Source organism: Myxocyprinus asiaticus, chromosome 30 (genome assembly GCF_019703515.2).
Source record: "Myxocyprinus asiaticus isolate MX2 ecotype Aquarium Trade chromosome 30, UBuf_Myxa_2, whole genome shotgun sequence".
Taxonomy (NCBI): domain Eukaryota; kingdom Metazoa; phylum Chordata; class Actinopteri; order Cypriniformes; family Catostomidae; genus Myxocyprinus; species Myxocyprinus asiaticus.
The window spans coordinates 55400-71382 of NC_059373.1; the positions used below are offsets into that span (position 1 = coordinate 55400).

Sequence of the window (15983 nt, forward strand, 5' to 3'; positions counted from 1 at the left end):
AATGAAAATATGCTGACATCACATAATATTTCCTTTTGGAGACATTTTGTGATGGTGCAGCATGTTTAGATTTGTGATTTATATATAATTAATTATTGTAGTTATTTTAGCAGATACTGATCTTATATCAGTTTATAGGAAGATCGAGGAATCACAAAACATAATTCAGTTATGCATGATCATTTTATTTAATTTTGAGGTTACATGTAAAAGGTCTGCAGATCTCAATAAAACACGTGACACGTTCATGGAAGACAGTTTTATATGGTCAACTAAAACAAAATTTCATACAAAAATATTGAAAGCAATTTACACCTTGTATTCTGCACCACCTCACAGATGCAGCTGCGCTCGTAAACTAAACCATCCTTTAACATTACACAAATACTTCAATGTTAGCATGAACATTTCTGGCTCACATTTTCTGCAGCCCATAAACTGAGATGTTTTTATGTTTGCTAAAACAGCCTGCAGATTGAATCCCTTTATTAAACCTTATAAAAAAATAAGTTACTCGCAGAGACAACTGCAACCTACAACACGTTTTAATCTTCACCCAAAAAAATGAACTGATCTGTTTTGCTATGACAACAGATCTCTGATGTCATCGGCAGCTCGTAAGCGCTCTAATGACCCCATGACTTGCGACCTGCCCAAGAGCGCGAGCGAGACCTGGAGCGCGAGCGTGACTGCGAACGTGACGGCGAGCGTGCACGGGTCTTGTCGGGAGCATCTTGTTTCTCCGCGTGAAAATTGTTCTGTTCCCGCGGGCTGATGGATTTGGACCTGGAGTGGGAACGGCCTACATCCGACTCTTTGCGCCCACCTCTGGGTTTAGAGTGGGAGGGGCTCCGGCTGCGTGAGTGGGCGTCGCCACGTGAGCGTCGCTGGTCACGGGCAGATGGTCTGTGCCTGCAAGTGTCACATGACCATTAACAACATTAAAACTTATTTTACTGTAACATATCAGATAAACAGACACAGATACAGCAGTTTAGCATCAACGTACATTAAACAAACAACGCAACACTTCAATCAATCATGAATGTGACTGTATTAGAAGATGCATTCCATAACTTCTTTTCAGTCTTGGAACAACATTCCTAACAACCAATAGGGTTTGAGGATTTTGAACAACCTTATCAACCTATCATTCCCCTCTGATTTTAATAATTAGGGTTAGTGTAACAGTCAACTCACTCCTGCCAGAAATATAACGGGAAGTCTCTCTCACACAGACACATTAAACACACACACAAACACACACATACATATATATATATATATATATATATATATATATATATATATATACATACACACACACACACACACACTCACACAAGTGTCTGTGACACTTGTGCACATAATGTGCAACACAAATATGGAAAGCCAAGAGGGTCAGAATTCACGTGTTTTGTATCGCCGTATTAAGCTTTGAAACGGCGTTTTCTAAATGCCGTACACCGTCACGCGTTAAGTTAATGCGCTTTATTTTAGTGCCTCACGTAACTTAATTAGCGCATTCATTTGCTCATGTACATAACTCTATCATGTTTGAGGTATCTACGGCAAGTCGGAGGATTCAAATCATTAACGGCAACAATTTCTTTTGTTTCACAGTGCAAACGCACATTAAATGACTGCATCCGACTTTTGTTGACAGATAATCCAGGACCTGATGTCCTTCTGTCAACACTTAATATGTAAGGATTTTATCTCCGCTGTCCAGAACTGTTTATTCAACTGCTCACACAGAATTTGACTCAGGGTTTGAGTTCAGGTTTAACAGCTAGGTGACTAACTAAACTGGCTATTGGTTTTCACAAACGTTGCAAGCTAACTAAAGTAGCAAATTCTTTCAAAATGTGAAAAAACATTCTTAGTATTCCAAACTCCTGATAAGGTGTGTGTGTGTGTGTGTGTGTGTGTGTGTGTGTGTGCAAGTATTGGAAAAGCACTGATGTACTCATTCTCATAACTATTTTGACATTTTCCGAATTGAAACCACGCACAGGAGTCTGGAGTGGGCAAGCGGGTGTTTTATAAATGCTCAGGCTGCAGATTAAATAATCCATGAGATAACAGAGTTTATTCAGATGGTTCAGAATTTAGACAGGAGAACACATGAAGGAAAACGACATCACACAGAAATGAAACTCATTCAAAGATTAAAATAAAAATGCTTTTCTTGTTGAGGTTGTTCTGAATAGTAATTATTGAGACAATCATAATATCATTCAAAAATCATATAGTTCATGGAATAATTGTTTAGTTTGCTTTGCTACTTACTCAATAATCTAAAACAAAGCATGGCAGAATAATATTTCTTCAGACGGATCTGGATATCGACCGCCATTGATTAGTGGATCACAAGGTGCAGCATCTTCTGTCATTACTCGGAGTCAGCTGTCATTTCAGTTTTACAGTACTACAGATGGCAGATATTCTCCACATCTTTATCTACAATCAAAAGATGATTAGGGTAAGTTGTGATTGTGTTACATACACTGTAAAAAGTGGAAACCTGCACTGTTTACTTGCTCTTTATTCATGATGTAACCCATAAAATGTGTTCTGTTGGTGTAACAATGTATTGAGGCTGATTCAGTCATGTTAAGTCATATTTGAGTTTAATGAAAGGAATTAATTTTCATTTTACTACATGCACACATTTTAGGTTAACAATTTTTTGTCAGTAAAAACATATTTATACAACAGCTAGTTCCGGTCCTCTAATCTGATTCACACACTTGAATATTTCATTTTTGCATCACATAAAATTGAAATAAAACAAAAGTATACATTTCTCTTAGTATACATTTCTCTTTAAAAAGGGCAATCTTAAAATTTGCATTTTGTTTATTACTGCCCTGATGAAGTATTGGCAGATATTTACCTGTATATTACACAAAACAAAATAACTGCATTCACACAAATGATCCTGTTCAAAGGTTTATATCCCTTTGATTCTTAATTTTGTGTGTTGCTCCCTCAATGATCAGTGACTGTTTGTGTCTTAAGATAGTTGTGTTTGAGTCCCTGATTTGTCCTGAGCATTGAATCTGCCCACAAAAATCCATAAGGTACTGCATATTCTTTGGTTTCCCAGCACCTTCTGCAAACTGTAGCTCTTCTCAAAAATGACTTGTCCTCTAAAGACAATTAAAGCACTGAAATATAACTATTTCAAAAGGTGCAAACATTCACTGACTCTCAATAAGGCAACACACTACATTAAAAAACAAGTGGATGTCATCTGAGCCGTAGCCTTGTGGGCAATGATCTGACATGGTGCAGATGAATCACAGGTGACCCGAGTTCAAATCCCGGCTCGTGAGGTCCTTTCCTGATCCCATGCCCACTGTTCACCTGTCATTTCCTGTCGTCTCTATACTTTCCCTGTCTAATACGTATTTGTGGGATTTATGTACATATCTATTATGCAGCTTATAAAGGGCATTACTACAGTACATTAAAACGTTCTCTCATATCTCTAATATTTATATAAATTATGAAAGAGGTGTGTAAACTTATGCTATTGACTGTAAATAAAATGGTTAGTACTTCTGGAAAAAGACGTTTGAAATGTTTTTTGACTATAGTCAAAGCAGTTGTCTAGAAGAAAAAGTTTGATTCAAGGTACTTCTCAGTTTCTTGTTGTAACACAGACCCCCCCCCCCCACACATGACATCACCTTGCTAAATAAAGTATGTTTAAAATGGTATTGTTTGGTTTTGCATCATGCTACATCCACACTGATACTGAAGTCTGAGATCACTGTTGTATCAGACATCAAAACCAAAAAATTACTGAATGTACATTGGATTATTCATTTCAATTTTATGTGATGCAAAAATGAAATATTCAAGTGCGTGAATCAGATTAGAGGACCGGAACTAGCTGTTGTATAAATATGTTTTTACTGACAAAAAATTGTTAACCTAAAATGTGTGCATGTAGTAAAATGAAAATTAATTCCTTTCATTAAACTCAAATATGACTTAACATGACTGAATCAGCCTCAATACATTGTTACACCAACAGAACACATTTTATGGGTTACATCATGAATAAAGAGCAAGTAAACAGTGCAGGTTTCCACTTTTTACAGTGTATGTAACACAATCACAACTTACCCTAATCATCTTTTGATTGTAGATAAAGATGTGGAGAATATCTGCCATCTGTAGTACTGTAAAACTGAAATGACAGCTGACTCCGAGTAATGACAGAAGATGCTGCACCTTGTGATCCACTAATCAATGGCGGTCGATATCCAGATCCGTCTGAAGAAATATTATTCTGCCATGCTTTGTTTTAGATTATTGAGTAAGTAGCAAAGCAAACTAAACAATTATTCCATGAACTATATGATTTTTGAATGATATTATGATTGTCTCAATAATTACTATTCAGAACAACCTCAACAAGAAAAGCATTTTTATTTTAATCTTTGAATGAGTTTCATTTCTGTGTGATGTCGTTTTCCTTCATGTGTTCTCCTGTCTAAATTCTGAACCATCTGAATAAACTCTGTTATCTCATGGATTATTTAATCTGCAGCCCGAGCATTTATAAAACACCCGCTTGCCCACTCCAGACTCCTGTGCGTGGTTTCAATTCGGAAAATGTCAAAATAGTTATGAGAATGAGTACATCAGTGCTTTTCCAATACTTGCAACACACACACACACAGTACAGAGTTCACACAGAGACACAGACACGCGCACACACAGAGACACACGCGCACACTCAAACAGGAAATTTGATATCAATCAACCTGCACTGGACACAGTGATGTTGAGAAGTTAATAAGAATGCAATAAAAATCATATGACGCAGACGGGAGCGAGAGAAAAAGCTACGGTGGTTAATTTAATATCCTCCACAGCTCAAACCATCCTGCATCGCCAACAGGACTCTGGGCAGTGTGTAAGGAAATGTTCACCAAAAACACTTATTGTGAAAATGTCGTGTGAACCAATGATGTTATCGATGTCGCCACCATATTGTATTCAGCATAGTCATCATCTGATCTGAAAGTGAAAAACTTTAAATTTCAGTCTGTTCGTCATACGGAGTGATCGTATGACTTCAGAAGACACATGAGTCTCATGACTAATTTATTACAATTGTGGGTACTTTATTAAGCATTAAAGTGAGTTTGATGTAATGCCATATTGAATTCATTAAATGATTATGAAATAATCTTTTCTTTTGTGGGTGAACTATCCCTTTAAGACTGCGACTGAAAGATATATTATATTTAAACACCATTACAGATCAATACATTCTGATTGTGTGTGTTGAGAATTGAGACATTTCCCAATTCGATTCAGATTCACAAGCTCTCAAATCAATTCGATATCGATTTATGGGTATATTTCTGTTATAATAACTTTGCTGACGTATGAAAGAAATTCTCTCAGTTAATGCTGTTATTATACAGGGGACCTTCTAACTAGGTACATTATGAAAATATTCATTTTACTAACTATATTTAATTAGTTTTTCATCATTTTGGTCACATTTTAACTTTTTAAAAATGAATAAATCCATGTTTTAGTGTAGCCAGACAAATGACTTGCATAAAACATTCTTTGCACGGCATTTTTCACGTATGAAAATGTTTCAGTGAAATATGTAGGTGAAATATTTTGGATATTTTTGAACAAAAGAAATGAAATATTCATCACTTTGTTCATTTAGAGAAATACAATGTGGAAAAACATCTTATTTTAACTAGATTTTACTAAGACAGTTCCCATGTTTGTTTGACAGGAATGCTGTTTGAGGGATACGGTCGACTTAACGAAATCTCAGTCACTTATACCAGTTAACATTCATCAATCACACAATGACATTTATTCTCAATAACTTACCTCTCATACTCTCGACTGCGACTGCGTCTGCTGCGTGCTCTTCCTCTCGACCTGATGAATACAAAACACACCGTCAGTGTTCTAGACATTTACAGTCACTGTGCTTACAGACGGTTGCTATGGTGACCGATGATGGGTCATTATCGACTCACTCTCTGGGACTTTCCGATCTTCGGTAGCGTCTCTCATAAGATGGACTGCGTGATCTGCGTCTACCGTAGCTGCGACTGCGCGAGCGCCTGCGACGACCGTCTCGAGAGAAACTGTGGGGTGACTGACGCTCCTTGGACTTCATCTGACCGGGCGCTGAGAAACATGAAAGCAGTCGTTTATACTCATAGAGCACGTTCTTTGCAGTTAGATACAGTGTTCAATTTCATTGTGTTCACACACGAGTGACATACACATTCAACAACACAACGCACTCAGACATTCAGGAAGTGACAACCACATTTACATTAAATCTGTGTGTACAGAACTAAACTGAACTACTAGATGCAGTTACATCACACGTCAGTCTGACGCACAGCGCTACAGGTGCGAGTCTTGAATTAATCACAAGTTTTGATACCCGTCTTTTTCTCCCGTCAGTAACACAAACATGAATGTGCAGAGAAAGATGCACAGTTTTGGCAATCGGTTGATGACACTAAACATTGCTGGACGTTATCATCTTTAGTCGCTAGTATTAGTTTGGTCAACAATCTAAAATACACTAAACTGTTGAAATTAATGTTACTTGTTCACAGCTGTGAAACGGCAAACAGTTATGGTTAGTATCACTGACTTACACCCGGTCTACACCGGGCACGTCCGTTGACGTGGTGCGACGCAATGGTTTGAGGCGGTCTACTCCGGGCACGTCCGTTGATGTGGTGCGACACAATGGTTTGAGGCGGTCTACACCGGGCACGTCATTTAACGTGGTGCGACGCAATGGTTTGAGGACACATGTTAGTAGACACTAACATTCTAACCGTTTAATTTGTGTAGTAATGGAACGGGACACCCGTTTATTGTTGGCGTGTCTGCCAGTGTAGACAACATCATTGATTATAATGGGATCTATGGCTTGACACTACGCATCACATCCGATGTAGACAGGGTATTAGGAGTGAGTCATGTATTCCGAACACATGGGAATTCTCTCCTGCATTTAAATTGTCACTTCCCAAACTTTGCAGCACGTGCGCTACTAATCTTCCCGTTTGTTGACAATTGAGTGTTATAAACAGATCAAGAGGATCAGGAGTTATTTTTATCTGTTAAATTGCGTTTGAAAACTTACTCTTTCTATCCCCTTGAGCAAACTGGATCTCGATTTGTCGTCCGCACACCCACTTCCTGTCCAGATTGTGCAGGGCGTCTTCTGCATCTCGCACATCTTCAAACGTGCTGCGCTGTTAAGGGCTCTAATGACAATAAACTAGACACAGCTCATGCACAGAGATCTTCAAACAGTTGAACAATGAGGCGTATGTTCGGAAAGACCTCATGTTCATCAGGCGTCTTCATCTGGAGTTTACTCACAGCTCTCAGTGAAACCACCTGTTGAGTGTAAATTGTGGGAATGTTGTAGGATACGTGTTTTTACCTTCACCTTGATCTTTAAGTCTTTAAAATGCGACCAAGTAGACCTGGATTCGCTGCTTGTCTTTGTCTTTACTTTCTCTCTGATGGACAAATCTGAGCACTTCGGCCAACCGGATCGACTCTTTTCCTCTTTGTCTCTTGAAGCTTTAATTTGCTTTTCTTTTCACACTTTTGCCTCTCTGTAAGTAGCGATCTTTGTGGCGTGCTGCCGATGACTTGTCTTTAGTCATACTCTACACGGCTCTGTTAACTGTGTCTTTGTGCCGGGCTCCACAACTGGACGCCTTTACACAGTCTGGGGCGACAACAGAGAAATGAGGGTTAGACTCAAGCGTAGTGTGCAGTGTAGTGTGCAGTGTAGTGCGCAGTGTAGTGCGCAGTGTAGTGCGCTTCAATGGAGAACACCTGCAGGAGAGTCACACTGTTAGACAGAGACTGTGAAGCGCTAACGTGTCCAACACACTCACGCCACAGCTCAAGTAGGTATGAAAAGGATATTGAATGTACGCAAATCCTCTGGGTCGGCGTGAATAGAAGTCTAGAGGAATGTAGACATCTGCAATGGGCCCGTATCGGCCGAACTCCCTGCGCAGGTCCTCTGGCCTGAACCAGGAAATAACATGTTTGATCTCAATAACCCAACCAGCTGACCTCCAGCTGACAAATAACATTAGCTTTATTCGTACAAGCATACTATTCTTACTATTTCTGCAGTATGTATACATTTGCATGCCTTACTGAGATGATAATGTAGTACATTACGGTTTGAAACATTGTAACATATATGGGGCTAGAACAATGGCTAAATGACTTGTTGGTGATTTAAACTGTAAACATGTGACACTTAACAAAACTGAAGGTTTTTGCAGAATATTTTGCAATTTTTTTTAAAGGTGGAATTAGCTGTAAAATCTGATTATTGTATTTTCGGTTCCAATTTTAAGATTAAAAATTTCAGAACGCCAAAAAAATTAAAAGATTTTAGACATTTAGATCGTAAACAAACTAAGCCAAAGGTCAAGAAGAAATATTAATCTGTTTCTCACCCACACCTATCATATCACTTCTGAAGACATGGATTAAACCACTGGAGTCGTATGGATTACTTTTATGCTGCATTTGTGTGCTTTCTAGAGCTTCAAAGTTCTGGTCACCATTCACTTGCATTGTATGGACCTACAGAGCTGAAATATTCTTCTAAAAATCTTCATTTGTGTTCAGCAGAAGAAAGAAAGTCATACACATCTGGGATGGTATGAGGGTGAGAAAATGAAGATAATTTTTGGGTGAACTGTCCCTTTAAAATACTTCAACAGACATTGGGCCTCATTCATGAAACAACATCAATCGATCGTAAAGCCGTTCTGACACAAATTCTCGGATTCATTAAAGTTTTTGTATTTTCAACCATGTGTAAATCATGCGTACAATATCCAACATTTTGTGTTAATTCAGACAAACTGCCATGACTACTTTTGATAGAAGTGAAATTAAACAATTTAAAAATGTAACTACATATTAAATCAGGGTCAGGGCAATACTATTCTTTGATGCTTGGATTTTTTTAAGTATAGTTTATTCCCAAATCTGCTTCATAAATTGTATATGCTTTTTCCAACATAAGTGCTTGGCGTTCTCTCAAGAAAAAAACGAATACCATCTAACGTGACTGGCTGAACCGTTTCTTCTTTTTTTATATGAGCTCTATAAGATTCTCTGAAGATACTTCTAGACAATATCACTGTTAGCATCATAATTTACCCTACCTGAGAAGTTCCAGCAATGATGCTGGCGATGCGTCCGACTGAACCAGAGAAGTGTGGACCTCCTCCTGCCAGCGTAAACTGAATAAACTTTATGTTAAACTATTTATTTACTAATGTGACCTATTGGATTATTCAATTCATAAAAGAACCTCCGATGCCAGAACATGTGATGGCTCCTCACTTTCTAGGGGACCACATCAGCGTGTTTGCTACATTAAAATTTGGTGATTTGAATGCACGTAATTTAAAACCCTTTCATTACTATCCCACATATCCCTGTTTGCATTTACCCGCGCCTCTAATGCCTTCCTTATATGCTGTTTTCATGGGTGTGAATTATGATAATTGTGAATGTGCACACACCCCATATTTACTAATGTCTGGAATTAACACGTTTAACGAACAAATCTGGAGTGTACGCAGTGTTTGTGAATGTGGAGGAAAGTTTTCATGAAGGTCCATTTTACACACAATTTACTCCGAATTTACTCATATTACGAAAGTTTCATGAATGAGGCCCACTGTGTACAAATGATAGTTCTGAAGCCTTTTATTGATTTTCCGGGTGTTTTAAGTTCATTTAGAAGATAACAGGCTGTAAATAGTCTGAAATAGGTGCTTATGAGACATTTTTTTTTACTAGATTTGCCAAAGTCTCAAAAATGTGTTTATGACATTGTGTCTTCAGAGTTTTGAAAAACAAAAAAAAACAAAACACTCGTCCTGGCTTGTGACTAAAGGTTTGTAACCCTACTCTAAACGCCCCCAACAGCGGTGTGACAGGTGTCTGAATGTTCACAAACATTATACCGTTGCTCGACTTCTTTTTACCCCTGAATGAAGAATGAAGAACTTCTCTGAGGTGTATCGAGGCCTTAACCCCCATGTTCAGTGCTGCCCTGATCACCTGAAAAGCATCTTAATACCAGGTGTAAATGGGCTCAGATTAAAATAACCATTGTTCTAGCTACATATTCATGCTGTTTCACATGCTAATTAATAAATCATAGGCACACAGTATATACTGAGCAGCCTATAGTAAGCTAGTACTCCATTCTGAACACAACCATACTTACCAAAACCTAAAAGGAAACAGTTATTGCAAGTCAATAAAAACATGTATGCGTATATAACATTGTGTGTGCACTCAGGGTGCTTAAATACCCCAATTAAATAAGTGTTTAGGACATGCAAAACTAGTTTAGTAAGTAAACAGTAGGGTTGGGAGATAGGACGATGTTAATCTGATATCGACGATGTCTTACAAAGATCACAATGCCGATCGCAACACTCATTGACAGACGATGATCGACAATATCAGGAAATGGAAAAACTATGGATCTGGGAAGTTGGCAAAAATATTAAACAGTGATCAGGGTGTGAAACTAACACCCGCCCCCCGCCGAATGCGACGAGGTTAAATCCAGTTCACAAGCTCGTCCAAATGCATTTCATGCGTGGGTCATTTTGCTCATTTAACCGCAACAGACGAGCGACCTGTAAGACGTCTCGGAGTGACACATGACAAGAAATGCTGTTAGTCACAAAGACACGCGCTTGAAGAAACACACTTTATTATATTTATAAGAACAGACAAAAGAAAAGCCGTCAATGTTCATGTCTGATTCACTGTTTGTTCAGAGGCGTGCTGCACGAGTCTGTCTCGAGGAACAAGCACGTGTAAAGAGTTTTTACTCTTTTATCTCTGTTTCATTCATCTGAAAACTGTTTGCAAGAATAACGTAATCTATGAGAATGCTGTAAATTATCTCAGGAGGTGCTGTGAGTTTAATTCACTTTATTTCTATGCGGTTAACATGCATTGTGAACTCTACAGGTTCAGTAATAAATATTTTTGTATTAAAGAAACAAAGATGAAAGTGATTACATCAAAGTAATACACGTTCACCTTGAACCTAAAAATGAGTGTTATTTTCTTTTCTTTAGGCAGCATTAACTTTATACCAAACACAACTTCGATAAGAACACACATTTGGCAGCATTATTTTGGGAACACAAGGGAATTTATTAGGCTTATTTATTTGGATTATTATTGTCTTTACATTTATAATTGTCTTTAGTTCTTAATCTGTATTAGTAATTTTCCATCTGTTGTCGTTGACGGATGCTTGCATGATGTAAATGGGCCGTTGGAGACGGTGAATGTATTCGGGGAGGTGGTTAAATACGATTTTTTGATCACTTCATTATTTTATTGCTTTTTTTAGTTTAGTTTAAAGTGTGATTTTAATTTAGAAAATGTCTTTTGTTTGATTTTCGTGTTTCAATAAATGAATTAAATGTTTTTTTAACCAAAATCAATAAAGCAAAAACATTCACCGACCCTCGGCAGGGGTGATGATATAATCATATATCAGGATATTTTTAAGGTGATTATTGCCCAGTTCTAGTAAAGTGGTTCAACATTGAGTTTCAGTGTTTTGATCAAAGTTATAATAATAATAATAGTTTATGGCTCAACACTACTAACCCTCTGTTACCATTAAACCAACCCAAAACATGTTTTACTTGTCATTTCAATTCCTGACAATAGAGCAAGAAACTAACCAATAAAAGCCCAAAACTATAAAAGTACTTCTGAAAATTAATTAATTGCTATTTCCAAAACAATAAGACCGACATAATTCACTTCCATGTTTGTATCTAAAATTTAACAGTTTGTGAAAAATCACAAAAATAACATTAAAAACAGGAACATTTGCCTCGAGGTCAGATGCCTAAATAATAAATAAATAAATAAATAATCACTGCTGTGTTACTTTTAAGATAAAGATTGTGAGTTTCTATCTAAAGTCGCATGACCTCAATATATATTGCATCTTATATGTTTGTATCCTCAGGATACAAAAACCTTTTTAAGCTTAAATAGTTTAATATTTAATTAAATAGATCAACTTGGTTTCCCAAATGTACGCGACAGTTTATTTTAATCTTACACTTAGTTAATAAATCATTATTAAAATCAAACCTTTACCAAACACCATTTCAGCCTGACCATATGTACAGATGAACAGGACCAGCTGGAACAATCAATAACAACAACAATAATAAACAAACTAAACCCGTTAAAACAATAAAACATGTTTCTTACCGGGACTCGTCGGAGATGTTTCTGACAAACAGTGAGCTGTTCGGCGGCCTCATATAGCGAGACATATTATAATGATGACGATTAACGAGTTATAATTCAACTTTACAATTAAAATCTTTTCTTTGATTGAAATCTTTCTCGCTGAGAAACGCGGTTTTTAATCGCTTTTACTTGCGCAGCAACGAGGCCTGAACAACAGCTGCGCCACCAACGCCGCAGCGCCTCAAGCGGTAAACCTCCAGTACTGCAGCTCAACGCCCCCTACAGGCAGACTCCAGTACTGCAGCTCAACGCCCCCTACAGAGAGACTCCAGTACTGCAGCTCAACGCCCCCTACAGGCAGACTCCAGTACTGCAGCTCAACGCCCCCTACAGGCAGACACCAGTACTGCAGCTCAACGCCCCCTACAGACAGACTCCAGTACTGCAGCTCAATGCCCCCTACAGGCAGACACCAGTACTGCAGCTCAACGCCCCCTACAGACAGACTCCAGTACTGCAGCTCAATGCCCCCTACAGGCAGACACCAGTACTGCAGCTCAACGCCCCCTACAGAGAGACTCCAGTACTGCAGCTCACCGCCCCCTACAGGCAGACACCAGTACTGCAGCTCAGCGCCCCCTACAGGCAGACTCCAGTACTGCAGCATGACACTCAATAAAATAAGGAAAACTGAAGAAACAAAACAGAGATAATAAAGAGTTAAGTCAAGTCATTTTATTTATATAGCGCTTTTCACAATACATATTGTTTCAAAGCTTTACAGAAACTTATGTTGTAATGTCTTAAAAGCCCACATTGAGCAGTTTTGTTGAAAAAGCGCAACTGAAAGTCATGCCTAAAATGTCCACAAGGCAGATCGAACAGACTATGAAATATACACTAGACCAGTGATTCTCAACCAGGGAGTCGGGACCCACTAGGGGGCCTCAGCACACTTCCTGGGGGCCTCAAGATCTCTTAAAATTATTTAAAATATGATAATTATTCTAATTCAACTTACTGAAAATGCTAAAAATGTAATAACTCCCTTGAACAGCTTGCTTTTTATGAAGAATATACAGTTCTAGACATTTCTGGAATCACAAGTTTTAAGGAAAAATCTTATAATAGATATATCTTATAATATAAATATCTAATAGCCTATATGGGGGGCCTTTAAATATTTTCTCCGACAATGGGGGGACTTGGAGTCAAAAAGGTTGAGAACCACTTCACTAGACTACCAGCAGTGACTACAAACTGATCTAACCAACTCCAACTATATATATAGGATAGAGCAGTCATTTAAATGCGTCTGCTTCTCCTGATGAGGGTTGCATTTCCGGCAGAAAGAGTCTAAAAGTGAAGAAAAGGAAGGAAAATGATGTCAACTATAAAGAAAAGAGTAAATGATGTAATGAATAAATCATGCACCTCTATCATCTCTTCTCCTTGTATTTCTCTCACGTGTGTGAATTTTTCTGATTCAATCACAATCTTTCCATCGATGAGTCGAGCTGTTCCCTGAAAACACAGTCAAAATGTTGTTTATTAAACAGATTAGTGTCCCGTGTTGAGCCATTAACGGCCTTTAATGCGGTAAAATCACAGTATGGTGTATGATTGTGAATCTCTGATGAATCACCTTGATCTTTTTACCATCTATGGTGTTGAACTCCGTCTCAGTGCCGATGGTGAAGGTGTTTGTGTTGCTTCTCAAGGGAGTTTTCACACAGATACTGAATTCATCTCCATTCTGTTGAATCATCGTTACGGGTTTCACTTCATTCATCATTTTAATGTAAATCTCTGGAACAGCTGTGGCAATGAAAACAAACTGCACACTATATTTCATTTTGAACGCTTTATAGTATTAGAGTAACTTTATTTGACCTCTTGCTGGAGAAGATAAACAGGCCACATAAAGAGGCATTTACAACATACAGTATTCTGAAAAATATTAAATATGCAAAAAAAATTAACAGAAGATAGACGTGAGTATTGAAACCACTTGAAAAATCAATGAATACATCAATCTTTCATAGTCTGATGTGACTCACCAATGGCTCTGAGAAACTCTTCTGGATTCTTCTGTTCATAAAGTTTCCAGCTTCCACTGAAATCCACAGCCATTATTATTCACAACAACAGCAGCTGAACTCACACGGAGATTAAAGAGTCTCGACTGATCTCACACTGAGCAATAAATGAGACAAGAGAGGTCAATGTGCTCTTGTGTTCCTATGATACTGTGTTTGAGAAGTTTAGTCTTTAATTGAGTCCCGGAAGATCATTACAGGCACCAGAGTGATGCTTCAGTCACAAATGAGTCTCATGAGCTTCATGACATACACATTAAAGATCAATCATGTGAATTATTCTGAAATAAATGAAGTGTTCCACAAAACAATCATCAGAGTAACGGTTGAATTAAACTGAACATTATTAACACATACACAAACACAAACACACAAACACATACACTCACACACACACATACACACACACAAACACACAAACACATACACTCACACACACACATACACATACACACACACAAACACACAAACACATACACTCACACACACACACACACATACACACACACAAACACACACACACATACACATACACAAACACAAACACACAAACACATACACTCACACACACACATACACACACACAAACACCCAAACACATACACTCACACACACACATACACATACACACACACAAACACACAAACACATACACTCACACTCACACACACATACACACACACAAACACACAAACACATACACTCACACACACACACACACACACACACACAGACACACACACTCTCTCTCACACACACACACACACACAGACACACACAAGCACACAAACACGCACACACACACACACACATACACAAACATACACGCACACACACACACACACTCTCTCTCTCTCACACACACACACACACTCATTCACACACACACACACACACACACACACACACACACACACACACACATACACACACACACACACACACACACACACACTCACACACACACACACACACACGCACACACACAGACACACACACAGAGACACACTCACTCACACACACACACACACAGACACACACAAGCACACAAACACACACACACACACACATACACAAACATACACGCACACACACACACACTCTCTCTCACACACACACACACACACACACTCATTCACACACACACACACACACACACACACACACACACACACACACATACACACACTCACACACACACATACACACACACATACACACTCACAAACTCACACACACACACACACACACACGCACACACACAGACACACACACACAGACACACACTCACTCACACACACACACACACACACACTTCATCACAGACAGACAGTCGGTCACTACGCTGGCATAATTCATCTCATCAGACGATTTCTCCTTCAGGAACGGAAGACTTTAAACTAAAGCACTGATGACATCATCGGTTCATTCATTCACCTCCTGCTTCAGTTCACAATGTCTTAAAGATTGACGTGTCTAATATCATACCTGCATATCTGAAGTAAATCACACAGGACTTTGGCATAATCTGGACAAATGTTTATA

At 38.4% G+C, this 15983-nt stretch overlaps 2 protein-coding genes across 2 annotated transcripts; both read right to left on the reverse strand.

Moving 5' to 3' along the window:
- Window positions 1-164: 164 nt before the first annotated feature.
- On the reverse strand, window positions 165-12574 carry LOC127421462 (serine/arginine-rich splicing factor 10-like). The gene is made up of 6 exons (XM_051664523.1): window positions 12358-12574; window positions 7978-8082; window positions 7175-7278; window positions 6039-6192; window positions 5887-5937; window positions 165-912 (listed from the first exon to the last, which is right to left on the reverse strand). Exons 1-6 carry the CDS (start codon window positions 12420-12422, stop codon window positions 627-629), a joined length of 765 nt encoding a protein of 254 aa, XP_051520483.1. The 5' UTR covers window positions 12423-12574; the 3' UTR covers window positions 165-626.
- A 1070-nt stretch (window positions 12575-13644) lies between these two features.
- On the reverse strand, window positions 13645-14472 carry fabp10b (fatty acid binding protein 10b, liver basic). The gene is made up of 4 exons (XM_051664384.1): window positions 14400-14472; window positions 13985-14157; window positions 13774-13863; window positions 13645-13695 (listed from the first exon to the last, which is right to left on the reverse strand). The coding sequence occupies exons 1-4, from the start codon at window positions 14470-14472 to the stop codon at window positions 13645-13647; spliced, it is 387 nt and encodes a 128-aa protein (XP_051520344.1).
- Window positions 14473-15983: the final 1511 nt, after the last annotated feature.